Raw genomic sequence first — 27,846 nt, 5'->3', positions numbered from 1 at the left:
TGCTTTTGCCTGTGGCTGTCACATGGGAGCCTCCAGCAACTTTTGCCAGCTGCTGGGGGGTGTTGTTCATTAGGAACCTGGCTTAGTAGTTACCTGAACCTGCCTTAGCCTCTCTGTTCTGGACAGGGTTTCCTTTCCTCAGACTCTTAGAAGCATGGTGACAAAACACTGGTTGAAAGCCTAAAAAAAATCCCTTAGAGGGCTTGATAAGCTGGGATGGCTAGGCTACATCCTGACAATGTCAGACTCCCTACTTCTGAGCTGAGCTGGTGGATTTGTATTTCAAGTACCCAACTGATACAGATGCTGCTGGTCCAGGCATCACCCTCAGACCCACCATGATAAAGTGTATACCTCATTCTCTCTGCTGACTATGGAAATGGAGTATGGGAAGACCAGAGAGTTGGAAAGAGGGAGAGGGGCACTAAGAAGGAGTTTGACTGCATTCAACAGCAACTATGATGACTTCCTCAGGTGCAAGCAGAATAGGCAAGTGTGACTACTACTGTGCTCATCAGGGGATGAGTATAGCAATATGGTGAACTGGAGCCTAGAGATCACAGCCCCTGGCAACTTAAGTTTTCAATTCTCTATCTCTTGCCCAGTTTTCATTCTCCCTCTCCCCTCCCCTTTCAGTGACTCCCCTGGAGAGAAAGTCCCCTTATCCTGGCTCACTCCACTAGCACCTCCTCAGCCAGCAGCTGCAAGGGGATGAGGAAGAGAGGCTTCTAGGGACAGCAATGTGAGCTATAAACAGATGAAAGGGTCTCTTCAGCAGCTGACCAGAAACCCCCACCCCAGGGTAGGATGGGGAAGGAGCTAGGGAGCATGACTGGTGGTGACTCACTGGTCAGGTGGGAGAAGACCTCAGGCTTCCCACCTCCAGCTGCAGCCAAAAAAGAAGGCACGGGTTGGAGTCAGGGAAGGAGAAAGACTTCAGATACAAAAGCTAGGCCAGGCTGTCAACCTGCTAAAGATTGCCCCTTTCCCTGGGCTTCCCTGAAACAGGCACAGCCAGAGGCAAATGTTTACCAGCTACCCAGGAGGAAAGAGTCAAATCCTCTGGAGTAGAGAAGGGTTGCTCCAGGTGAAGGGGCTGCCTATGTGGAGGGGGAGGGAGGTCCATTCACCTTGGTCCCTAATCTCTACTCTCTCCAAGATTGTCTTGGGGTAGTAGAAGATGCTGGGGAAAGAGAGAATCCCCCCTGGGGATCAGTGAACAAGGCTATTCTCAACTCACCAATGAGCCTGCCAGAAAGGGGAGGACACAGGAGCCTTAGAGCTCATAAGACTAAATGCCAAGAAAGCTGATCCACCCCTCCTGAGTCATTTCCCAAAGAGCTTCCCAGGAGCCCATGGGCAAAATGCACCTAGAACCTACTGAACCTGCAGACTGAAGAAGCATATAGCATCTTAGGTAAGGGGAAGCTGGGCAGAGCCTCTTCCCCAACAAATCCTTTTCCCATCTCGTACAGTAAGGCCAGAAATTATATTCTTGGTTTTCTTTGCACTTTAAGCTGTTTTGAGGAGAGGCCCGTGAAGAACTCTGAGATTGTTGTCTGCAGCAAAAGAATGCTGTAAGTTTGGAAGTAAGGAAGTGGAAACATGGGGCTGGAGAGATGACTCAGTGGTTAAGAACACTGGCTGTTCTTGAAGAAGACCCAGGTTTGAATCCTAGCACCCACATGGCAGCTAACAACTGTCCATAACTCCAGTTTCAGGGGATCCGACAGCTTCTTCTGTCCTCCGCAGACATTGCATACCACAGGTGCACTTACCTACATGCAGGCAACACAGGCATACACATAAAATAAAAAATTAAAAAATTTAAAAAAAACAAGTGGAGACAAGAGAGACCATGAGAACTTCCCATCACCCTAGCCTGCTTGTGAACACGCCTCCTACCAGTGTGCTGGAGGAGCATCTCAGACATGTCACCCTTGGCCTCTGTGAGCAACATGTTTGGCCTCCTCCCTGCCTCCACATCCTCCACACCCTTGCTTCTTCCCGCCTCCCACCTGCCAGGCATGTTGCAAGACTCTATTGACCAATGTTTACAGAATACTCCAAAGAACGATCCAGTTGCCAAATCGCTGAGTCATCTGGCCTAGTTACCCTTTGCTCCTTGTCTGGCTTATCCCACCAGAGAGGAGCTCATGCTCAAAACATTGTTCAGCAGGCCTCACCTGCCAGGAGGCCAAGGCTTTCTCTAAAAGCAGTCCGAAAGAAAAGAAAGAAACCTTTAGTGAGGTTGATACATGCAGGCCTGAATCCAACACTGATGATACATGCAAGCACTGAATCCAACAGTCATGTGAGTTACATTACCAGACATTACAGAACCCAATGTAGGGGGCACTCACTCACTTTTGAGCTGAGGAAAGAGAAGCAGAGAGATTAAAGGGCTTGACCCAAAGTTAAAATTAGCAAGTGGCAGAGCCAAGAATGGAAACTGGTTATCTTTAGCTGAGTTCCTCCCAAAGCAGAGCCTGGAACAGAGGCTGGTATAAAAGGAATACCTTTGGGTATCATAATGCCAAGAGGCAAAACTCCATGGCAGGGATTTCCTGATGAGGGTCAGCTAGCTAGCCAATCCTACAGGGCCATCTGAGAAAGCTATTTTTAAAGTTTACATTATTTATGTGTGTGTCTGTGTGTGTATGTGTGTGTGTGTGTGTGTGTGTCTGTGTGTGTGTGTGTTCGAATACATGCACATGTACCTGCAGAGGCCAATTATGTCAAATCCCTTCAGTTGAAGTTAGAGGCATTTGTGGGTGCCCAGCATGCTGCATGGGTAATAGGATCTAAACTCTGGTTCTCATGGTTGCACAACAAGCGCTCCCAACCATTGAGCCATCTGTCCAGCCCCATTTGAGAAAAATATAGCTAAGGATGATGATCTACCAAGGTAGAAAAAGAGAAAGGACTTATCTCTCAGTTCTGGTATCCCAAGAGTTGCCACCAAGGCCTAACTCCTTTGTACTTCATAGTTCATATACAAATCTGGGAATTCTCCACAGACCAGGTTACAGCAGCATAGGCTGGAAAGACTGAAAGCACTTGGGAGGCAGAAGCCAGTAAATCTCTGTAAGTTCAAGGCCAGCCAAGGTAATATAATAAGACCCTGCCCCCACCAAAAAAAATTCCAGTAGAGAAGATGAAAAGGATGGGGTAAGGGTTGAACACCAGACACATGTCCCATCACACCATTTACATGTGTTGAGGACCTCACATGAGGTCACTAGGCCACCCAGAGGGAAGGAAAATGTGAATCACATAGCCCATGACTTACATGCACTCATTCAACAAATATTTATTGCATAGGCTAAATAGTAGGTTTAAGAGAGAATGAGGAAGATAAGTTCTTGGTTCCATGGAGCTTAAATTCTAGTGGAAAGGAAGGAACATGGACAATTAGCAACTAAGCAAATGAACAGGTGCCAGTTTATGGAATATCAGTCAAGTACTGAGGAAGCCCAGAAGAAAGTTTTTCCTTGTTGGAGAGACAAAGAAGCAAAGTACCACCATCAAATCAAGTACAGTAACCCTGTGTCTGGGGCACAGGCACGATCCTCTGAGAGGACACAGAAGGGACATATTCCTCCAGACTAGGGAGCTGGGAACATCACGAAAGGATCTCTGGGAAACATGAGACACAAGCTCCTTGAAAGGTCTCATCTGATGAGCCAAGCACCTCTGAACTGGAGGAAAGGAGAGGGACCGACGCAGGAGACACAGGCATGAGAGCACAGCACACTCTGGAAAAAGACAAATTCAGTACTTCAGTAAAGTGCTGGATGGTGTCAAAAGATGAGGTGGAAGCTGGGCTTGAGAAGTGGAAGCAGGTAGATCAGCAATTGAAGGTCATTCTTGACTAGTTTACGGGAAGACAATCTGGGCCACTTGTAGCACTGTCTCAAAGAAAAAGTAAGAAAAGTGGGTGGAGAGCAGACACAAAGTCTTGAATGTCTGCTACTAGAGAGTTTGGATGCAATTCTGAGTGCCAGTGTGAGCCTTGTGTTGGCCTCTGATTTCAACTACCTCTTGAATCTCTTAGCCATGGATGAAGATAAAATCAAACTGCCCAAGACAACAGCTGACAAGTAGGGATAGGAACTGCAGAGAGGCTCACAGTGAAGGCCCAAAGGTCTTGGGAGTATTTAGGAATTAATGGACCAGAGCTACCTGGATTATATGTCAATAACTCGTTCTCAAAGCTGGATGAGGTACATGGGGTGTGAGGCATCATTACTGGTCATTCTGCCTCATGCACCAGGTATAAGATCAGTTTCTCTGAGGTCAACCAGCCCACCTACCCCATCTCTTCAGCTTCTAACTCATCCCTCCCCTCCACAGCTTTGTCTGTGTTGGCAGAACTCCAAGGGCTGCCTCCCTTTGGGACCCCTGGGTTCAGATGAGGTGCTTCTGGCCCTCCTTTACCATGCACACAATACCTGCCAGGGCTTTCCAGCTGAACCCCACCAGCAAGTGCTAATACCAGAAAAGCAACCGGCAGCTGGCTGCTTCTCTCACAGAAGCCTGTCACATCCATCATCCAGGCAGGAGAAGAGCTTCCTGCGGCTCACAACTGCATCTCACAATTTCCCTGCAGAGCCCTTGTCAAACTGAGCCCCTGGCTTCTGCTCATTCTTCAAAGTAAAGACCCCTGAGATTATCTGAATGTAGACAAGAGCAAAACCCCCAGCAGCTTTTCCTCAAATTCAAGGTAAAATAAAATCCTACTCCAGTACCGTGTACCTCAGATGACCTAGGCCACCACACAGGTCCACAGGTCCTTTTGTTCAAAGGTAGTTGGGCATCTCTAACCTATAGCCAGGACCCAGTTGCAGGACCCACTCAAACTGTGATGTTTGAATTTCTCCTTTGATCTATTCCCACCTCATAAAAATTCCCTGGTCCTAGATCTCAGGGAATTTCAGTGTGTACTGGGTGGCCCATTACTGTGCCTGTTTTCTCCTTACAACAGATTGTAATGAGGGGCATAGCATCCCACGGGGGCATCTCAAGATCATGCCTCAAAACTAGACCAGAGGACCAAATAAAACTGTAGGCTAAGAGCAGACATAGTTAAGAGAATGTGGCACATTCCCCAAGCTCTTCAAATCATACCTTGGTCCTGCAGGTGCAAGAATGATCCCCTAAAGGTCATTCTGGGCTTAAGAGTCTAACAGTGTCCCCAGCTGTGATAGAAACTATTTCAGGACACACAGAGATATAAATCAACATAGCAGAGTTTTCCATCCCCAGTGATGCTAGGGACTCTAATGAAACTGTCTCCCGAGAAGATAAGCCAATCCAAATCTTAATAGGAACTTCTGTTTCCCCAGACATTAACCACCCTGCAATGGTCACCTCCACCCTCACCCCACCACTCCTCTGGCTCACAAGTCCAGAGAATCCCTACAGACACCTGAGGGGAGGGAGGACACTGAGCATAGGCCAGGGAAATAATTCTGAGGGCTCATCAGGACTCCCTTCACCAAAGATGGTCAAAGAGCAACGCCCCAGAAGCTAACTGCAAACTGCTCAAATGCTTACAAACTCATCACCTCTCACAGCCAGCAGGGCAAGCCCTCACCCACCCGTCTCCTAGGTTCTGTTAGAAGCCAATAAAGCACATCTGTCTTCATAAGCCCAGGCCCTCCATCTAGCTCATCTCATTTTTTAAAAGACCAAAACAGGTTAACCCTCCCCATCTCTTCTTGGAGCTCAGTGACAGATTTATCAGATTCACTTCATTACCTCCTCCTACAGGGGCCCATTCATTTCCACCTCATTTTCCTCCTAGTTCTTTTGTTTTTCGTTTTTTGGTTTTTAAGGGTTGCATATAGCCTAGACTAGCATCTAAATTGCCTTGTGGCTGAGGATGACTTTGAGTTCCTGATCTACCTGCCTTTACCTCCCAAGTGCTAGGATTTCAGGCATATACCACCATGTCCAGCCCTTCCTCTTGGTTGGTTTTCCTTACTGTTTCCATCCCAGCATACTCTGGTAGGCTGGGCTCTATCTCCAGAGTTCATCCTGGCAGATACAATCCCTCTCACTCTGCCCTTTTCTTTCAATTAATAGTTTTCTCTTTTCTGCCTCTCCCCTAAAGATTCACACAGCAAGATAGTCGCTAACGATCTTTGAATCTACCATGTCAAGAAGAAACAAATCATAGAGCAGTGGAAAGAGAGGGCTTTGACTGAGTAGCATCTGGAGACAGGAATCCTCCTCCTGGCCTGGAATCCTTCCCGCCTCACTTTATTCCACGTGTTAGTAGCCTCCACAAAGATCTTAAAACCCATTATTCATCTCTCTGAATCTCCCGTGGTGTCTAGCAATACAGCAGTACAAAGTACACACTCAATAAATATTTGATGAATGGAATCCCTGGTAAAGCTGGAGTTGTTCAGTGCTTGCAGCCTAGAATCATTAAAATCAGCATATTTCAAAACTGCAGAATCTTAGGAAGAAGGGGCTATCAGTTCATGCCCCACTCAGCACTGGACTATGCCCTGCAGAGAGGGGAGCGTCTAATCTTGACCATCTCCCTATGAGTGCCTAAGGAAGCCCAGCCCTACCCACCCCTGCATAGCTGAGATCTGTTTTATGAGAAAACCCTTCAATTTGTTTACCAGAAATCTACCCTGCCTGCCTCTGCATCCCACACAGTGGCCACAAAGCTGTTCACAGGGCTTGTTTTCCAGGCGGGTTTAAGTGCCCAGAGACACCCAACTCAATGCTCTGAGTAAGTGCCCAGGCAAACTGGCTTGCAGTCTGGTCTACTGATTACAGGTGGCAGTGAATTCCTGCTAGGGCACTATCATTCACTGGAGAAGAGAGACAGTAGGAAGGGACTAAGTCCCACAGGTCTCCTCACACTACAGACTACTGACCACTCCTCCATGGCATCTTCAGACATAAGGAAACAATCTAAAACAAAAATAAGACAAAAGGGTCCTAAAGGGGCTGTGGATTTCGCTCAACCATAGAGCACTTACCTAGCATGCCCCATACTCTGGGTTCAATCCCCAGCACCACAAACACAAACAAAAATTCTTAGAGTTCTGGGTCCTCCAAAACTTTACTCCCATCCCCACCCTATGGAAATGTTACTAACACTCTCCTCAAATGACATGTGTGAAGAGCACAAGCTTTTGCCTCTAGTCTTAGCTCAGAGTGTTCAGGTCAGACTCAAGAAGGCAGGAAGACAAGCAGCAGTTTAATTTTGGGCAAGATTTTCAGACAAGGTCTTTTAAAACACAAGTCAATTTTTACCACTTCTGGGGCTTTCAAGAAATATGATGAAATGGAGCCAGAAAATTGACTGATAATTCCCTGCCCATTTACATATTTAAAAAACCGATAAGCAAAGATACACTATGCAAGTCATCACTGAGCAAATCTCTTTCAGTCTGGAACTGAACACTTTGGGTACTGGACCACTGATCTGGACTGATCATAGACAGCATTTCTGTGCCTGTGTTTCTGGGTCCTGCAAATATTAAGGAATATTTATGTCCTGAAAGCCTGAATTTTCTAGTTATTGAATGAAAGTTGAGGGTATATCTAAGTGGTAGCTCTGGCCTAGTGTGTTCAAGGCCCTAGATCCCCTGTACCAAAGATAATAAAATGAAATGAGTGAAAAGGATCAAAATAGGCATGATGATGGTTGAAACGAAGTAGTATGAGAGCACTTTGTAAACTACAACACTCTATGTATAAAGTAGAACAGAGTTTCTAAAGTGCAGATTCACGGTAGAAGTTCCTCAGAACATATTCCTTACCTGAGGCATAGTTCTGGGGCTGAGAAGTTTGTTTATGCTTTTTTTCTCTCTTTAGAAAAAAAGAAAAGTGCCTTCCTTGTTGGGCAGAAAAAAAAAAAACGTACTTTTAAAATGTGAGGCCAAGAGATGACTTGGTGGCTAAAGGTATGTGCCACCAAATCTGGGGACCTGAGTTTAATCCCCAGAGTCCACACGATGGAAGGAAACAGCTGGTCCTAAACGTTGTCCTCTGACCCCCACATGCTGGCAATGACACACATATACACATATGCACACACACCTAAATAAATAAAGGTAATAAAGAATTTTTTATGTTCAGTGCTTTCACAATTTGCAAGACACACTGAACTCTGGCCACCCGAACCTCAGCCAACTCCAGACTCAAGCAGGAAGTCCTCAGTGGGGTCCCGGGAGATGGCAAAACCTTGGTTCTGGGATGGCCTTGGGCTTGACTTTCCATAACTAAAAAGCAAAGAAATTAAAACAATGAAAATCCCTCCCAACAGATTCCACCTTCTTTGGTGGCCACTTCCTTCCTTCCCTCCTTTTCCCTTCCCTTCCTGCAGAGCTTAGCTACTCTGCCCCACCTTCCTTCCTGGGGCGGACTTTTAAAATGTGAGGCCAAGAGATGACTTGGTGGCTAAAGGTATGTGCCACCAAATCTGGGGACCTGAGTTTAATCCCCAGAGTCCACACGATGGAAGGAAACAGCTGGTCCTAAACGTTGTCCTCTGACCCCCACATGCTGGCAATGACACACATATACACATATGCACACACACCTAAATAAATAAAGGTAATAAAGAATTTTTTATGTTCAGTGCTTTCACAATTTGCAAGACACACTGAACTCTGGCCACCCGAACCTCAGCCAACTCCAGACTCAAGCAGGAAGTCCTCAGTGGGGTCCCGGGAGATGGCAAAACCTTGGTTCTGGGATGGCCTTGGGCTTGACTTTCCATAACTAAAAAGCAAAGAAATTAAAACAATGAAAATCCCTCCCAACAGATTCCACCTTCTTTGGTGGCCACTTCCTTCCTTCCCTCCTTTTCCCTTCCCTTCCTGCAGAGCTACTCTGCCCCACCTTCCTTCCTGGGGCGGAGGACCTGCCCTTTCCTCTTGCAGGGCTGGTGCCAAAGGATGGACAATGTGGCCGCTGTGCGTGTGTGACTGTGTGTGTGACTGTGTATGTGTGGTGTGTGTAGACCAGAGATGGGACGAGACAGATTAAGTGTGAAACAAAGCAAAAAGTGAGAAGCAGGGACGGAGTAAGAGATGTTTAGGCCTCAAGGTGTTAGGTCAAGTCTCTAGCCAGTTCCTTTGCTCGGATTTCCAAGCAGAGACTGATGACAGCAAGAGCAGCAATATCCCATAGCGCCATTTGCGGTGCCCAAAATATGTGATTTCAGGGTGGAAGAAAAAAAGTGGGGCAACAAGGACACACAAAGGAGATTCAACCTCGGTGGCCGTCTGCAATCAGTCTTCTGCCCCACAGGCCCTCTGAGAAAAACTGAGTAAAGGAATCCGGGAAAGAAGCAGAGGCAGAGATGTCAAAAGGTGTCAAGAGTTTCTGCAAGCCAGGGCTAAGGATAGAAAGCAGGTTCTGATAAAAGGAGGCAGGACCACCGGAAAGGTAACGTGGGCTGAGATGCAAGGGAAGCAGCCGTCCTCGGAGCAAACGACAAAGCTACCAAAGGAGACGGAGTGGGGGAGGGGCCGACCGGAGTCCTGGCTAAGGCAGCTTTGGAGAGAAGGCCAAACTTGAGGTGGCGAGCACAAAAGACGGCTCTCGAGGAGGCAGCTGCGAGGGGTGGGAAGACGGGAGAAATGAAGACGGCAGGAGCCACTGGAATCAAAGAGCTCGCGAGGGAGGGAGGGGTCCCAAAAAAGGCGCCTAGGAAGGCCCCCTTTGTCTGGCGAGGGCGGCGACCGGAGCAGCACGTGCAGCTGGGAGCGCCCGGGGCCGCTGGCTCCTCGACGCGCGGGGGCGGCCCTGCCGATCAACGGGAACCCCTCGCCCGCGGGGCCCGCTCTCCAGAAGGGGTGCATTGTTACGTCCCCGGCCGCAGCAGATTGCCGCTGTCCTGCAATACCCTCGCACCCTGGCACCGTGCCACTGGCACGGCCCGGGGGTTGGAAATAACTGCGCCGTTCCCATGGCGACCAGGCAGCGACTCCCGCCCCCGCCCCGCCCGCCTAGCTCAGCCAGCCCGCCGGCCCCTCGCAGCGGCTGGCTCCCCTCCACTGCAGCGCCCCGGTAACCCTGGCAACGGCGGCTGCGGCGCAAGCTCCGACCGCGGCCAGCCCCGCCCTCGCCTCCCGCCCAGGGCGCCCGGCCGGCCTCGGCCTGCTCAAGCGGCTGGGCGGCACCAGGGCCTCGCTGCGGGCGCCGGCTCAGGAAGCCTCCCCTCCCCCTCCGCCCGCCTGGCCCGGAAAGCGGGGAGCTGGGAGGAAGCCCCACGCAGGGCTGCTCTCTGTGCGGCCTCCTGACCTCCAGGTCCCTTTAGATCCTCCCAGGGGTCACCCGCCCTTCCTCGTGGGATGGGAGGAGACCTTGGCCAGGGATCCTGGTCCTGCGGGGTCAGATGAAAGGGACCGGGACGCGGGGGGGGGTGGGCGGGGGCAGCGGTCGCTGGATCGCAGGGCCAAAGCTGGAATCGCCCTTGGGTTCCGGGGGTCGTTGGGCGGTTTAGTAATGCCAGTCTACGGACCCTGTCCATGCAGTGGCTGGGTGATCGCATGTGCCTTTGTCTCTGCTAGGATGCTCCCCATCCTGAAGGTTTTGAACACTTATTGTATTGGTTATTACGAGTTTTGTAGATCCCAAAGTATCTCCAGCTTTCCAGGATATGGGTCAGAACTGAGAGAGCAGAGTTGAAGGCAGACCCTTCCTCCTAAGGAGCAGAATCTGCTGACATTTGGAATGTGAGCTCCTGAAGGTCAGAGGCCCCAACACTTGGAAACTTCTAATTTAAGTTAATGTTTAGCTTAGGGAACAGGTACAACAAAATCTATACAGTGCCTCATTTATTTGTCCTGGGTGGGCAGAGCATCTCAAAGAAATACACTAAGAAAGTGTGAAGGGTGCTTTGGAATTGGACTCAAATCAAGTGAACGTAAAAAAAAAAAAATGTCAGTACCTTACATCTGCAAAGTTCTTTCTTCAAAAAAATGTTATCTGGAGCTGGGTGTGGCGGGGCATGCCTTTAATCCCACAGTTAGGAGGGCAGAGGCAAGTGGACCTCTGTGAGTTGGAGGCCAGCCTGGTCTACATAGCGGGTTCCAGGCATAGTAAGACCCTAACTCAAAAAAGACAAAGCTACTTCATTTCATGTGTGTGTGTGTGTGTGTGTGTGTGTGTGTGTGTTTCAGACTCCATAAAATACCGGAAGAGGAAGAAAGTACCCAGGAGACAAAGGCAAAGGAAACATTTCAACCATGGTCATAACGAAGGACCATCTGTGAAACTGTAGTTTAAAGATGAAGCAATGCATGAACTAGTCTTCACAAACCATAGGCTATCCAATGCAAATACTTTAGTTATTGAGACATCTGTAAACTGACTTCAAGTCATGATTCATACATAGTAGTTGCAAAATGGACAGTGGGAAGGGTTCCAGATCTGTGTGTGATGGGGGCAGGTCTGAAGAGCTCTATTTGCTAATGAATTACCTCCCAACACACACTTCATATATCGAGGTCCTAATGTTTGCTGTGACTATACCTGGAGTTGGCATCTGTAGACTTAATAACTAAGATCAAATGAGGTCATAAGGGTGGAGCCCTAATCTAATAGGACTGTGGCCTTATAAAAGAAAGAAAGATCTGCCAAGAGAGAAGAGGCCAGCCATCTGTGAGCCATGAAGAGAGCTCACCAGAGTGTCCACGCTGACACTCTGCTCTCACTCAGACTTCTAGCATCTAGAACTGAGAACTTTCTGTTGCCTAAGGACACCCCCCACCCCTCCCCAGTGTATGCTGCTCCATTATGGCAACCAGAGCAGGCTCAGACAAATATGTCTTCCCTTGGAGCTAAGTGCCCCCTCCCTACCACCTCCACCACCTGGCGTTTTGTTCAGCACTTCCACAGTTGTCTCATTTTTAATTCATAACCGTGAGAGTTGGAATTGGCAAGATTTATTTTTAAATGGAGAAGCTAAGACTAAGAAAGATTAGATGCTGAAAGTCAGACAGATTGTGAGTGACCAAACCAGGACTTGAGTCTCCCAACAAGGGCGAGTCCTTAACCAGTGCCAGATTCTGAAGATAAAAAGATGAATGTGATTTAGAGATAGGGAGGGAAGGGTCAGGTCAGGAAAAGAAACAGAGCTGAGGTGAACAAATAAGTACAGAAGTGTCCGCTGGGATTAATTGGTTCAGCAGGTATGTGGGAAGGACGGCCCAGGTGGAGGAAGCATGAGAAATGTTACTTTGGAGAGAGCTCCAAGTATTGCTGATGTTAAGGTACAGGAGAGCAAAGATACCCCAGATGCCATTGGAGCAATGGCTCCTCATTTCCCTACCAGAGAGTGATGACTTCCCTTGGGTCCTGGTCAAAGGGGAGACTGAAACTTAGAGATCAAGCTGAGTCCTAAAGGAGCTAATGTCCCTAAGGAAACAATAGGAAACTCTTCAATTAGCTTCATGCTCACACTTCTATAGCAAACTGCCTTTGTTTGTTTGACCTGGGGTCTCCTAAGGGTAAGTTTATTACAGCCCTAACCATTTGTAAGTAAATGATAATGTGCTTTAATGAGAAGATAAGCACTGCATCCCTTTGGCTCTTTCTAGCAAGGTCCTCCCCCTCGGTCAGTGTTTTCACAGAATTCCGGGTCTCCAGAGGCAGAATCTTTCTGAAATGAATACATGATCATCCCTCACAATAGGAATGCAGATAAGGACCTTCATTAATGAAGAAACAAACATCTGTCCCCTTTCATGAGCAACTGAAGTTCTTACATTTAGTCAGCTAGGAAGATTCGCTTGTCTTCTCTTTTCTTTGTGGGTACAATTTGCATGTTTGTGTTTATCACATCTTTAATCCACTCTGATTTTCAGGGATTTATCACATCCCAGCACTCAAGCACCCTCTCTAGGGGAGAGACTGTAGGTTAGGGAAGGAATGGGCCCAGCAGGAGTGTTTGTACTTAGAGACCCTCGCATAGAAACCAGGTTCCCTAGGCCTGCCGGCCTCCCTTGGGTACTCATTCTGAGCACCCGGCCAACAGCCAATTTAAAGGCTGGCTCAGGGATTTCAGCTTCCCTCTGCCTGGCACTGAATGAACACTATCACCTCTACCTCACTGGAGACCTCATTAGGACTTGAACTCTGGTCTTTGTTCCTTCCCCAGCGGGTTCTTTACAGGGGGAGAGGTGGAAAGAGGAGGGGGTCAGGTAAGCCCACAACTCCCTAAGCAGCAGGAGTCCAACAGCCTCTGAGAACCGGAAAGTGAGTAAACAAGCAATTACTGAAGAGAGCCTAAAGCAGCAACCAGAAAAGCAGCTTAACTAATTTGATTCCACTCCCTGCCTGTGAGGACAGCGCCTACCTCAAGCCGGCCTCCCATCCAGCTTCTTGGGGCTAATTCCACCAGCCTCTCCTGCTTTCAAGTGAAATTCCATCCCCAGTACAAGCAGGATCCCAGGGGTGAGAGGCAGACCGTTATATCCTGCTTGAATTCTTGGCTTGGCCATCGTCATCACGGATCTTTGTTGTAAAGGGAAAGAATACAGTATGTTGTGATTCTCCCACTTCCCTATAGCCTTCGGATCCTTCTGCAGATAGAGGAGCCGAGAAAGAGAAATAAGGAGGTGACTTCAGAACTTTCGCCTCAGAACCTGTAGTGGGAACTCAGCTGGGCTTCAGGAAGTATGGGGTCAGTGTGAAAAAAAACCCTCATGCTCCTCCAGCTTGCGAGCAGCCGTCTGCCAGCTGCTTTTAGGCTGGTCCCCAGCTTTTTCACTTCCTCTGCCTGTGCTGACATCAGTGCAGATCTTGTCGCAGAAAGGTCTCTACATGGTACCTATCTTCAAAGGCTTTAAAAACTATAGGGGGAAAGGAGAGGTAAGAGATTTCAGAATGTTAAAACATAAGTCCATGAATAATAACACAAGACACCATGCAGTAGATTCCACTGCTGGTACTGGCCCCCAAATTTCTCACCTAGATTTTCCTTTAAAAATCAAAAAACAAAACCAGAGCCCAACACTCTGAGTTCAATCCCTAGGACCTACATGGTGGAAGGAGAGAACAGACTCCCACAAGTTGTTCTCCAACCTTCCCATGCATGCTGTGGCATGTGTGTACCCATACAAATAAAATGCAATAAAGTTTTAAAGTAAACCAATCTAGCTAATGTAGTTCAGGCTGACTTCAAACTCCTGATCCTCCTGTCTCTGCCTCCCAAGCATTAGGGATTACAAACCAGCCTGCTTCTTACCTAGATTACTGAACAGCCCTCTAACTGCCCCCCTTTCCTGGTCTTTCTTCTTCTTACTTCCCAGTCCTAGCTCCTTGTTTTAGCCAGTGGTAGCTCTAAATGCATATATAATTGTGATGAGAGCAGGAGGTAGAAATTGGCTAGGCAGTTTATGGTAAAGGCCCCAAAGAAAAATGACCAGTTTCTTTCTCAGCGGAGAGCTGGTAATTCCCTTGGCTAGAGACGCCAGAACTATCTAATCCAAAGATGTCACTGGTAACTAGAAGCTGGGGATGCCAATAAGGGGGTCAGATTTTTTTCCCTTATCTCTTTTTTCCCTGAAGTAATATTCTGGAAGACAGCTGAGGATGTGACCAGAACTTCAAGGGTCCTGGTATGAAAAACTGACCAACTCATCTCCCTCTCCCCTCCTCCCTCCACTAAACCATTATAACTCCTGAGCAATGAGACTTTTGATGGTATCCCACTCTCAGGGACCCCTCCTGCTGTACAGGAGCTCTGCTTTAGGTCCCTATGGTCTATGAATTTCATTCTTTGAATTCATGAGACAAAAACCCCCAAAAGCCTCTGGCTTGAGGTAGCTTTGGTGGCTGTTGAGTTTCCAGGACTCTAGCCTCTTAAGCTAAGCACAACAGAGCTGAGAAAGGCTCCATCACTCTCAAAGACACCCCAATATTCCTGTATCAGTTTGGCTATACTCTGTCCTAAAAGTCATCCTTGGCTCCTAGGGCCTCCTCTGTGCTAGGTAAGTGTTCTACACTGAGCTAGCCATATCTTTTAAGATAAAACCAAACTCCCCTAGACTTTTGTAGTCTGGTTCCTCCTAACCATTGGGGCCTGGGCCACGTCCCATTCTTCATGCACATCCTGACCAAAATGAAGCATTTGAGGTACCCAGCTAATGTTCTTCTGGCCTGAGGGTCTTTACACATGCATCCCCATCTGCTGGAAATGATTTTCCCCTTATTCCCAACTGATTCCATCTGGAACTTGGGATAAAAATAATCTTTTCCCAGGAACCCTTTTCTAGCATGCGCTCTGGGTTATGCATCCCTTATCAATATTCCTGTATCATCATAGTGTTAAACCTGAATTGTAATGATCAGTTTTCCATCCCTCTCTGTTTAGACATCAAGTTCCATACTCATCTTTGTACCCAGTGCCTGGCAGAGAGTAGGGAACAAGCAATAGTTGACTGGAAGACTGACCAACAGGCAGAAGGGTTCATAGAGGATACAGGATGTCAGAGACTGATAACATCACCAAAATTACACTGTAGGATACACTTAGCTATAAGTTAGGGCTTGCAGAGAAGAGGGTCGAGGCAGAGGGGAGAGCAGAATGACAAGTGTTTAAGGCGAGGGTGGAAACAAAGGCAGCAGAAACTGGAAGGTAGGCATGGGAAGGAGCTACAGTGAAGGAATGCTGTAAGTTCACCAAGCATTCCAAAGTGTTCACCAGAAGGATGGGGGCCGGGGGTGGGGGCAAGCTTTGCAATCCTAGTGCTGAGAGGGCATGTGAGTAGGAGAGCCGGACCAGAGGCCAGAGAAGGTCCTGGATGCTGATACCAGAATCCAGGAGAGGAGATGATCTGTTTGTTTTTAGAAATAGCTTCAGCTAATTAGAACAGAAAGCAAACAGACGGGAGGAATTTTGAGATCTAGGTTAATTTTTGTCTCTGGGTGGTCTAGGCATATGAAGACTGACAAGTTAAGACTTCACCTTAACTCTTTAGAAAACTGTGACAGAAGTCCAGTCCTGATGTTGTCTGCAGAACATTGCCATCATTTTAACAGGAAATGACCCCACCACCAAGTGGGGCTATTTGTCCTACATTTTTCTTCCATGCTCCAGAGGACTTTGCTGTTTCTCCATCTGAGCGGACTGCTCTCCACACTCTGCAGTTCTCAGTCCGTTACCTCTTCCTGCTTCTCACATTCTTCCTGTTTTCTGACTCTGAGCTTATTTCAGTCTCCTGTCTCCCTTTAAATCATCACAGACATCTGTCTCTCTTGCTTTCCCCATCCTTCTACCCCACTTTCTCCTACTCCTACTTTCCTCTCCTTTCCCTCCTTCCATTTGCCTTAACAGACCTAAAACTGTTGGCTTCCTTCCCTCTTCCCTCGGTGTTCAGAGTCTCTCTGTTGGACGTGTTGCAACCTGTTTTCAGTCTCAGTCTAATCCTCCATAACACTGAGAAAGACAGATGAGGTCAGACTTGGTGGGGAGGGAAGGGAGGGAAAAATTCATACCCAGGAAACTCCGTTCATAACTGACTTCCAAATGGGAACTACAAGCATTGTATGCATGTGTGTGTGTTCTATTGGCAAGAAAACCAGATCCTGCTGTCATCATGGTACATGTGTATGTTCCAGTATGTCTTAAACTCCTAATTTATAAAGGGGATGAAGCATCAGAAATCTCTGTCTTTAGGATTAATAACTGGTAGTACTAGGGCTTCAGGGAGCCATCCTTTCATTCTCCAGCATCATCTAGCAGTTACCTTGTCCAATGGTATGTTGGAGCTTAAGCTGCAAGGGTCTTTGTTGACTGGGAGTGAAGAGAATGTAGGCTGCCAAAACTAACAAGATCCCTGGAGTAATTTATTAGTGTCTCTGGTCTCTTTTTATTTGACGGAAGAAGGAAAAGAAGATATTTATTCCTCCTGCTAAAAGACACATATCTTTTGATATCTATTCAAACCTCATCACCCTCCTTATAGCTGTTCTGACCTCCATTGGTTTTTGTCTTAAGACATAGACAGGCCCTTTCAGTTTAACCAAACTCCTTTCTGTTGGCTTGATTTTCTTTTGCATTTTATGCCAGTTTTGGAGGGAAAGGAACTTACAGTCAGAGACTCCCACAGCCTTTCTCCCTTTTAAAAAAAAATACTTAATTTTCATTTTATTTGTATGAGTGTTTTGCCTTCATATACGTAAGCACACCTGTGTTGTGCAGTGCCCACAGAAACCGGAAAAAGGTGTTGGAGCCCCTGAAACTGGAGTTACAGTTGTTAGCTACCATGTGGGTGCTGGGAACTGAACGCAGGTCCTCTGCAAGAGCAGCCAGTGCTCTTAACCACTGAGCCATCTCTCCAGCCCAACTCCCTTTCTAATCTGGTTTTTCTCTCCCATCTTCCACCAGAACCTGTTCAGTTTCATCCATGACACTACTTGGCTCAAGGAAATTTTGTTGCTGTTTTCCTCAGCAGTAAGTATCCTGGCTCTATGCCCACCTCTCCATGTACCACTGCTCCCTTTGACCATGGCATCTTCCAGTTCTAACCACTGCCTCTGGGCTCTCTCATCACTAGGGCTTAGCTTTTTGCCTTTCTTTTTTCCCTGCAGTTTTTTTACTCATGTAGTTCTAAGGACCATCTCTAATTGACCACATCTCTCCCTGGGGAAGCAACATAAATGGAAAGGTCCAGAAGCCTGCAGGAATGTTTCCCAAACTGTAAATCATTCCATAAGGCTGGAGGCAACATGTGAGGGAAGAAATGGCAAGAGGGAACTAGGCCTCCCCTGACCCAAAGCTGAGAAATTCACACTTGATCATGAGAAGGTAGAAATATCTTTTTCTTCAACTTTTATGTGCAATTCAGTCACCCAGAGATCTTATTAAACTGCAGGTTCAGTAGGTCTGGATAAGGCCTGAGAATCTGCATTTCTGATATATTCCCAGATAGTTAAAGCACCACACTTTGAGTAACAAGGAAGTCAACCAACTTATGTACTATCTGATTTGTTGTTGTGTTATTTTTGCATCTCCTCTGGAATGTAATGACCTTGAAGGCTAGGGTTCTGTTGTTTACACCTTTGTATTCCCCACTGATGAGTTTCTTTTGGATGTTCTTATAATGGGACCCAGGGCTGAGCTGTTCTTAAGTGTATTTTTTAGCGTTGCTTCACAAACAATTTATCTTTTAATCACAATTATAAAGCAAGTAGATGCTTTTTTAAAAAAACCTAAATAAGGGCTGGAGAGATGGCTCGGCAGTTTAAGAACACTGGTTGTTCTTGCAGAAGACCTGAGTTCGAATCCCAGCACCCACATGGCAGCTAACAACTGTCCGTAACTCCAGTTCCAGGGGATCCAACGGCCTCGTCTGTCTTCGTGGGCATTGCACAACATGGGTGCACTTACCTACATGCAGGAAATACACTCATACATGTAAAATAAAAATAAAATATTTTTTTTAAAAACCTAGAAATCAAGAGAAATGAATGACTTTCCAAGTCAAGTCACATTTCAGTTTCAGGCTCATAGTCCCTTACTCAGAAGGATCTCACAGAACCAAGCAAGGGTAACTTTGAACACTGCTTTTGCTTGGGTCCTCACTAGACTATTCAAGAGGATATACAACTTGCTCGCTGGCCACCTCAGTTAGTCTCCCCATCTGATAACCAACTGTCTCATCTCCTCTCATGTGGGCATTCGGGAGCCCTAAGGAGGGGCAAGCTCCAGGGAGGCCAGATGCCTGATGCTGAGGTAACTGGAAGCAGACAGCTGGGCCAGCCCACATGCCAGAGTCGCCCACATGCCACATCTTTACAGCTGCTCTGGGTGAAGCTAGGAGAGTGCCCTTTAAAAGAGCTTGAAGATAGAGCTGGGGGGCACCCACAGAAATGACAGAACAGTAACTACCCCAAATAGTGTCCCAAACACCTCAACTTCAGTTTCTGAAACTGATTCTTTTAGTCATCTCTCCCATGACTGTAAAAATAAGTCATTCTAGCCTCTAAAGTAGGTCACATTGTGGGGGAGGGGAGCCGATGAATGCAGATGTCAAGGAATTTTCACCCTTTTCCAAACCAAAAATAAAACTTGGAAACTGAAGAAAATAAGAGCTACAGCTTAAGAGCAGGCAGGGAGAAAAAGGTGGGTGGTGTGTCTCTGCCCTCCCTTCGCTTGGCCCACAGCCGACCTTGAGCAGAGACAGGACTCAGGACTCCGGATGATTGCCCACTCCCCACAACCCTTGGATTCACAAGCCTCCAGCTCACTGCCTGCCGGTCATTTCCGATGCATGATACAAATAACTGCTCCCTTCTCTCGTTTCTAGTAACGCTTTGTAAAAAGCCTCTATTGATCAATCAAATACTAGAGCGGGAGAAAAGGCAAAGTGGCCTGTTGGATTTCTCCATCGGTGTGGTTCTGCGATTCATTATCTGTTCTATAAAGCAGCACATGCAGTTCCAGCAAAGGCCGGGGGAGCAGAAACTGTAGCCCACGTGTGTGCTCCCCTGGCTTTGCCTCCCCTTTCCTGCATCTGGCCACCAGCCAAGCTGCCTTTCAGCTGCTGCTCCTGTTTCAAGCATGTAGACTCCCCTATCCACCCCTGCTATTATGAAGGGATTGGGGGGGGGGGGGTCTGGTGAGGCACAGGGAGAGGATGACAACTTCCAGCCAGCACAGCTGTGGCTTGATCTCCAGGGCCCAGAGTCTTGGGAGATTCTGCAAGTCTCAGGGTCAGGAAATTCAAATCTTTAACTCTTTTTTTAGTGGGCATTCACATTCTTAATCATAACTCTTCTTCTCTGAGCACACTTCTCCCCAGGACAAACAATGAATGTGAATAGCCTCTGGGTAGAGAGATGACTTAGCAAGACCTAGACCAGCCAATGCAAATACCTACGTCATGAAGGTCCAGATGATATGGCAGATATATAGGAATAGCCAAGTGTGTATGGACAGACTTGCAGAAATCCTAATGGATGATATCCCAGATGCAAGAAGGGGATCAAGCACAGAAAGCAGCCATGGGCAATGTTCTACCTTAGAAATGACTTTAGTATTTTGAGTAGAGGGAAGGTGGGTTTCAAAGAGCGGAATGGCTTGGTTTTGCTTTGCTTTTGTTTTTACTTTGTTAGTTCAGAGCAAACAGGTTCCCAGCTGCTGCCCTGCAGAGGTGCTGGGGTGAGGGGAGGATATGAGGATATGGGGGGATGGGGGAATGGGGGAAGATGGAAGAATAAGCAGGTGGGAACATGACTTTCAACTCATCCCTGAGTACTAGAAAAACTGAAAAGAGCCTTGCCTTAGGGGCTGGGGAATCCTGGCAGATGTCCAATTCCTAAGAAAAAAGCAGAGCACTGGGGCCAAGACTAAAGGAGTTCGAAAAGGGACAGCTAATTCTCACCTTAATCCTGTAAGTCAGGGATGTGGCTTCTTACACAGGCCTTGTGACCAAGTCTCAAAACACATCATAGAAAATACTTAGTAAATCTAGATTTAACAAACATCACAGGCCTCCTCTGTTGGTACAGAGTCCGCTCAGTCGCCTGCTAGAGATGCTCAGTGTCAATGCTAGTGAGGGCCAGTTCTTCCCACAGCTTCCAAAAGCTGACAGCAAGGACTCACATCTGCCCATAAGTGGGCAGCATCCAGTGGTGGAGACTGTTGTTGGTCCATAGAGAAGGGGAGAGGGAGAGCCCCCTTTCAGGAATGCAGTCCCTGGAGATTTCCCCTTCCCTGCTTGTAGGATTCCAGAGGCCTGAGGCAAACCACAGGATGCAGTCCAGCAAAGAAACTTTGGGCTATATCCCTCTGGGAGGGACAGAGAACTTGCTAGAGAGGCTTTTTATTTTTAAAATCTTCATTCCCACTGGGAGAAGTGGTGATGGCACACATTGGGAAAAATCGTTTGGATAAGGAGGCATTCAACTAGATGTGTATATTTTACACTTTTCTGCTTTTGTATCCATTCTCTATTGTAACCTTAAGAAATGTTACTGAAAAAGTTCAAGGGCACGTGTTAAGATCGCAGTGATTCCTAAAATCAACTCTGCTTCTACTGTTTTTCCTCCCAAAGCTTTCTACTGGGTAGAATTTTAAATTCAAACAATAGTTCAAAGTCTGAGAGACAAACTGCTCATTACTGGAAAGAGTGCCAGGAATCCTGGGAAGCTGACCTCTCCCCACTGGAGCACTGCACCTCACAGTAACGGCTTCTTTTATAGTCACAGGAAGGTTGGATCACCATTTCCTTTCATCCATCTTCTTCTAGGAACTGCTGGGATAAAAGGGAGGCTCCAAGAATGAAAAATTCACAAATGGGACAAGAATAAAATATTTAGAGCAAAAGACCAGAAGTCCTTAGGTTATTCAGTGAACGGAACTCTCAAAAAAAAATTTTTTTTAAGTGTAAAGAAATAAACAGCCGTCAAACTCCATGTCACAGTATTAGCCTTTCGACCGTGTCATATTGACTATAAACTATATTGTCATGCCCTGTAGATTGAAGAGACTTGAGACTAACCCAATGATACAATGATGCACTTCTGTCATTAACTTCATTCCCAATATTAACATTTGTATTCTGAGAAGCATTCCACCAAAGTAGTTAAAAGGTCCATTCCCTCCAATTCTCCACCCTATAAGATGCCAGAGAAAACCCAGGCATTTTAGAGGGGCAGTTCAAGCTTTCCATCGTTAGTTCTTTCTGGCATATACGACTGATTAGTTTCAGAAAGCAAAGACAGGTTTGAAGTAACATGGTTGTGAGGTACTAAACTAAATTCTCTTACCTTTATTCTCTATTAATGTGATCTTGGAATACTTGACAAAAAGAACTTGAAGCATCTGGCTTGTTACATAGCAGTCAAAAGTTTTCAGGTTGGGGGCTAGCTCAATGGCAGAGCACTTGCCTAACATGCTGGGGGTCCTGTATTCAGTTTCTAACAATGGAATGGTTCATTTGATCAAGAGACCAGGGTCCCTCCCAACTTGGTGAAAAAAAAAAAGTCTACTAAACTAAAATTCCTTGTTTCTAGTCACACTGCATCTCATTCTGTTATGATAACCCTACCTGGGCACCAGGAAGCCTGTCTCTTGTTCAGGACCTGTCCATGAGCATGGCTTAAGAAACAGTCTATGCCAAGGAATTCGGGCTAAAAATAACCCCCGTGATCTATTTTTTTGCCTTTACTCATCACAGAAAGCATTTGTATGTCAACAAGAACTTTGTTCCTTGCAAGTTTTCACTCCTGTTTACTCCTTTCTGTAAATAGAGTCATTTGATAAAATCCAAGAAAGTCACAGGATTGGTGTGAGACAGATACTGTCACAAACTTTGCTGGTAGAACAAAGCTTCATGTCTGCCAAATGTCCAGAGAAAAGAGAAGAACACATATTCACTGGTAGGATAAATGAAAAACAGAAACACTCTTCCCCTCATTTTCTATAAATATACACAATTCTTTTACCACAGCATCTGATTTGTACCCAGAATTCACTTCTATTATCAACAATAACAGTGTGTGCTTAAGGTATTTATTTTGTTTGGGGTCTTTCTGAGACAGGGTCTATGTAGCCCAGGCTGGCCTTAAACTGAAGATCCTCCTGCCCCAGCTTCCCAAGTGCTGGGGTTTGCTAGCATATGGCACCTTGCCCTGCAGTTACAAAGTACTAAGACCATTAACTCATTAATTTTCAGCCCTATGAGGTAAGTACAATTACCTAATTTTACACTTGAAAAAACAGTTGAAGTAACTGGTGCAAAGGTCTCAGGTGTGGGGCAGAGCTGAGGTACAATAATCCAGCCATCCTACCTCCAGAGCCCATGCTGTTAGCTTGGCTTCTGCAATGAAAATATGATTTAAAAGATGCTTCCTACACAGCTATGTATCCCCTACCACATATGATAGTTTGCATTCTCTCAATTAAGCAGACTCATGGTTCATCTCTGTGTGAAACCAAGGATCAAGAGGAATCTTAATCTCACTGAAAGATATAGCTCTCTTTACCACACAAAATGTTACCTTTCAAATACAAAAGCACACTCAGGCGTAACTCCATTCTAGAAACAGGAAATGTCTACAGAATTAAGGTTCTGAACACCTTCAGTTTAAGGAAGTTGGCACTTAATGACTCTTTAGTGGTTATAATAGAGCTTATGTAGCTAATCTCTGAAAGAAAAACAAGGCAATTTAATAACACCCTGATAAGACAATGTTTTATTCTATGTATGCATTATGATGATGATAGAGTATAAAGCAAAAAGCTCCCCATGCTTACGGAACCAGTAAGTTATGCAGAAATAGCAAAGCAATGGCTATGACAGAAGTCCATATATTTAGAACTTATGCAATGGCCAAAGCATTATTTCATGTTCTCCTTTTGTTTAAAACTGTTACTTTCATTTAAATCTTTGTCTCTTTCCTGTTTCTCCCATCTCATGAGTCCATTTAGTTATAGACTGGAAATGTCTTTTAAAGTACTAAAATCATATTTTAAAACACCAGTCTCTACCTGGTTTGCTTCTAAGAGATTTGAGTGCATCTCAAACATTGAACATTTTCAAAACGGTCCCTTTAAATTGACTTGGGCTGTTACCTGTTTATCATGACCAAAACATGCGTCATCATCCAGGTGACAAAAGCAAATCAGAAAGTTTTGCCAAATGAGAATTAAATTTACCTAACCCTCCTTCCTTATCTGGTTATTAATGCACACAATTTCACTTTCACTAATGCGTATACTTTCTACAGCTATACTAGAAAGGGAAAAAAGGTCTGTATCATGTGGATACAGAGATGGGCCTGACCATTTGAACAAGTCAGTCTCATTGGTTTCTTCATGCTTGATCCCATTAAGACTTCTAAATTGAGCTGCTATCTTACCACTGCCCACCCTCACCCCCAAATTCAAAGCTGTAAGATCACCCAGGGTATATAAATTAACAGGAGGCTAAGGCCAAGTTTTGATGAAAACGAATTTGTGGATAGGAATGGCTTCAAAACTTGGTTTTTAAATTATTTGTTAAACGGACACCAGATCAGGCTGTACAAAAAAATCAAACTGGCCTCAGCTACTTGTAGAAAAGGCAGTTATAGTGACAGGTTTCAAGAAACTGCCAATCATTGTATCTAACAGCAGTATGATGGGGGGGGGGGGTTTGAATGTGTCTCTGATACTTCCTGAAGCCAACCAACAATGTCCCCAGTCTGTGAATGACTGATATTAAGAACCACACCTTCCATTTTCTAGAGGGCCTTAGCTTCCCCTCCTCCCACTTCACTGGAAACCCAGACAAGCAGGCAGTGAAGTTGCTTCAAAATATTTAATACGTGTTAGACACGTAAAGTTACATTTTTATACAAAAATCAATACAGAGAAGGAGAAAATACTGTACAAAAACCTTATCAGCTCCCCAACCTTTTTACAACAAAGACTGGAGTCACCATATCTACAAAACCGTGAGGTCTTTCCACTTCGGGCTTATCTGTAAACTTTGTTTCATTAAACACTTTTTAAAAGCACTGTGTAATAGTTCTGAGCTAGAGCTTTTAAAAATATATCTTTTCTCTATAAACTCCGTATTTCCAAGCTTGAACTCTTCCGTGAAGTTCAGCAAGCTTTATTCCCCTGTGGGGAATTGCAAGTCCCTTAATGTTCCCTTTCCCAGAGTAATCACAGGGTAGAAGCGTTTCTTCTGTGCCAGAGAAAGGTGGGGAGGGAGAAAAAAATACAAGTCTCACTTCCAGACTCCCTCTAGTCTGAAGAAATCCTGGGAGGAAACGCCACTCCGGTGCGGTTCTAGCTTTCAGAGGTGTGTGTAAAGTCCCTCTCTTCCCCAAGATCGACCGGGGAACTCCCCTGCCTCAAGCCTTTCAGCCGCTTCCTTCTCTGTGCTGCTGCCAGAGGAAAGTCCCTGTCTGGCCCCCAAAGTCTTGAGCCCCGGGACCGGGTGGTGCATTCCAGAAGGACAGAACAGTCTTAACACAAGACAAACTTAGAACACATATACACACACAGACACCAAAGTTATCGACCGATCGTCCTCTTCCAATAAGCCTCCAACTCCACGTCTCGGGATGAGACTCGAGAGCCACGGCACAGCCGTGCTGCCCCGCCGGGAGCTAAGTGCTGCCCGGCAGCACCCAGTCTCCCCAACGCGCTCAGCGCCTGCGGTCTCACGGCGTCCTCACGGCCGGGAGAGAGGCCCGGCCCCTCACTTCGGGGACGCCCGCTGCTCAAGCTCAGCCCGCTCGGGGGGCCGGGGGAAGGGGGTTCAGAAGGCCACGATGGCTGTGCTCCAGGGGTTCATGTCTCTCAGCACCGGCTTATCGCAGCAGATCTGCCCGGGCTCCGCGGCTTCCGGGCCGCCCTCGTCGGCCTCCTCTTCCTCCCGACCGCCCCCGGGGCTTTTCCGTAAGAGTCCGGAGAAGCTGGAGCCGAAGATGCTGATGAGGTTAGCCACGTTCCCTGTCTCCATCTCCTCCTCGCCCTCCTCCTCGCCCCCAGCCGGCTGCTCCTCCAAGTTCCGGCGCGGCTTCTTGAGCGGGGTAGAGCCGGGCATAGCGCAGCCCGTGCGGCCTCCGCCCACCCCCGCAGCCCCGCGTTTCCTGGGGCACACGGCGGGCGGCGCAACCGACTGGGACTCCCCGGCTCGGGGGCCCTCGGGGATCACGTCCGACCCCTCAACAGTCACGGCTCCACGTGGACGTTCCACGCGGCTCCAGGCGGCCGCCGCCTCTGCGCCCATGACCGCGTCCTCCGCTACGGCCACCACCGACTCCGCGCTCTCCGCTCCCGGCCCGTCGCTCTCGGCGGGGCGCTCAGGCTCGGGCTCCGGCTGCTGCTGCGGCTGCGGCTCGGGCTCCGGCCACGCGGCGGGGCCGGCTGGCGGGGGGGGGTCTCCCCAGCCCGGGGGCGGCCCGGCTACCGGCTCTCCAGGCTGCTGCGGGGGCGCTACTGCCGGGGTCCCCGCGGGACCGGCCAGGTAAAGGCCAGGACACGGGTCACTCAAGTAGACCTGGCGGGCGCTGCGCAGCACCAACGACACCAGGAGGTTCTTGTGCAGCTTGATGCCCCCGCGCTGGACCCGGGAGTTGTAGATCTTGCCCAGAGAGATGCTGACGATGCGGTGTGCCTCCAGCTTGAACTCCATTCTGCCTCCGCTTTTCCGGGTGGGCGCCCAGGTGACAAGGATGAGCGCCGGCTCGCGTGGCGAAGCTGGGAGAGGAGAGAGAGGCGTGAGCAGGTCTGCCTCTGCGCGGCGTCCTCAGTAGCTGGGAGAAAGCTCCGTAAGGGGAACAACCCAATGACACACAGCACCCTTCGACTCTCCTCGGAAGACAACAGATCAGGCTAGAAGTCGGTCTCTAAACTGAGGGGAGCCGGCCGTTCAGCGCCTTATATACGCTCCTGGAACGCCAATCATAAAGCGCCGCCAACCGTTCTGGGCGGGCCTATGTGCCTCATGCGCCAGCCCTAGCCAATCGGAGACGGAGGAGGGGCGCCAGGGCCCGTTCGAACGTTAGTCCCCGCGGAGCCGACCCTTAGAGGGGGCGACGGCGAGTGGCCCAGTGACTGGTGCCTAGGGTCTGGGCTCCAGGGAGGATCCAGGGAGTGTGGCTCACGGTTAGGGATTTCGCTTTGTGAGCTGGCTTGCCTGAACTGAAGAGAACAAAACTTTTGGAACTTTCATTCCAGCCCGGTGCTGGAATCTACTCCACAATAATGGTCTGCGCCCTCCGTGGTTAGTTTCTACGTGTTCACACCTGCAACTTCTGGTCATTCTTGGCAGAAATGGAGATGATGGCAAAACAAGGCGGGCGGGGAGGGCATTCAATGACAAATACTACAACGTGTTTGAGACGTTATTTTGGAATGAGCCCCTTTCCCAATATAGTCACGCTCAGCATTTGGCAAGTCTAACCACACACAAAAAAGGAGAAGTTCTAGAAGTTCCTAAACTTAGGTCTTCCTATCAAGGAATTGTGTTCAGGAACAAAATTTTTGGGTCTCACTTAAAGCGGTATCTAACACTTTGTTCCCTAGATTCTAAAACATAATCAGTTGCCACATAGGTTAAATGGAAAATGATTACATATTTCTACAGTTTTTTTTATTTAAAAATATTTTATTATTTTTATTTTATGTGTATGAGTGTATTGCCTACATGTGTGTAAGTGCACCTGTGTTGTGTAATGCCTGCAGAGGTCAGAAGACAGGGTCAGATCCCCTGGAACTGGAGTTACAGATGTTTGTTAGCTGCTGTGTGGGTGCTGGGAATCAAACCCAGGTCCTCTGTAAGAGAAGTCAGTGCTCTTAATCACTGAGCCATTGCTCCAGCCCCCACAGTGATTTTTTAAAAACACAACTGACTGATCTACCTTGGGAAAATCAAGTAAGTGCTAAAAATACAAATGGGGAAGTTCTGGGTTCCCATAATGATGTCATAATTTTACTTTGTGTCAAGTTAAAATGTGGGGAAGAGATTTCTAGAATTTTCGAAGTCAGTCAGCAATGTAGTCCATTCCTGAGTCCTGTAAGTACCTGGCCATAAGATCCACAAGATTGTACAGGGTCCTAAACTGTAGAGGAGGCGAGCTGGTTCTAGTTAGTACCACTAACACCTCACCACAAACCAGCCTGATGGCTCTGTCAATTACCTCATGATCTTTTAGTTTCACTTCTTAAAAAAGGGGAAATCACCTATAAATCTACTTTATCATGCAGAAGATAACTGCCTGCTCTCTGACACAATCTGAATAATAAAACTAATCACAGTTCCTATGGAGTCCATGTGAACTAGTTGGCTTGGTCCTATACCAAGTTTTGGCCAAGGAATATATTTATTTTGTAGAAATACTAGTGAGAGGTGG

The 27,846-nt window shown here is 47.2% G+C and overlaps 1 protein-coding gene across 1 annotated transcript; it reads right to left on the bottom strand.

The window, feature by feature from the left end:
- Positions 1-24,277: 24,277 nt before the first annotated feature.
- Ier5 (immediate early response 5) lies at positions 24,278-26,277 on the bottom strand. Its single transcript, XM_008829744.2, has one exon. The coding sequence runs from the start codon at positions 26,124-26,126 to the stop codon at positions 25,248-25,250; it is 879 nt and encodes a 292-aa protein (XP_008827966.1). The 5' UTR covers positions 26,127-26,277; the 3' UTR covers positions 24,278-25,247.
- Positions 26,278-27,846: the final 1,569 nt, after the last annotated feature.

This window comes from Nannospalax galili, unplaced genomic scaffold (assembly GCF_000622305.1).
Source record: "Nannospalax galili isolate Female #2095 unplaced genomic scaffold, S.galili_v1.0 scaffold294, whole genome shotgun sequence".
Taxonomy (NCBI): domain Eukaryota; kingdom Metazoa; phylum Chordata; class Mammalia; order Rodentia; family Spalacidae; genus Nannospalax; species Nannospalax galili.
This window is presented reverse-complemented; position numbering and strand designations above follow the sequence as displayed.

What these genes read in the sequence shown, in the direction of transcription:
- Ier5 (XM_008829744.2), bottom strand. Translation starts at nt 26,126, where the DNA reads ATGGAGTTCAAGCTGGAGGCACACCGCATCGTCAGCATCTCTCTGGGC.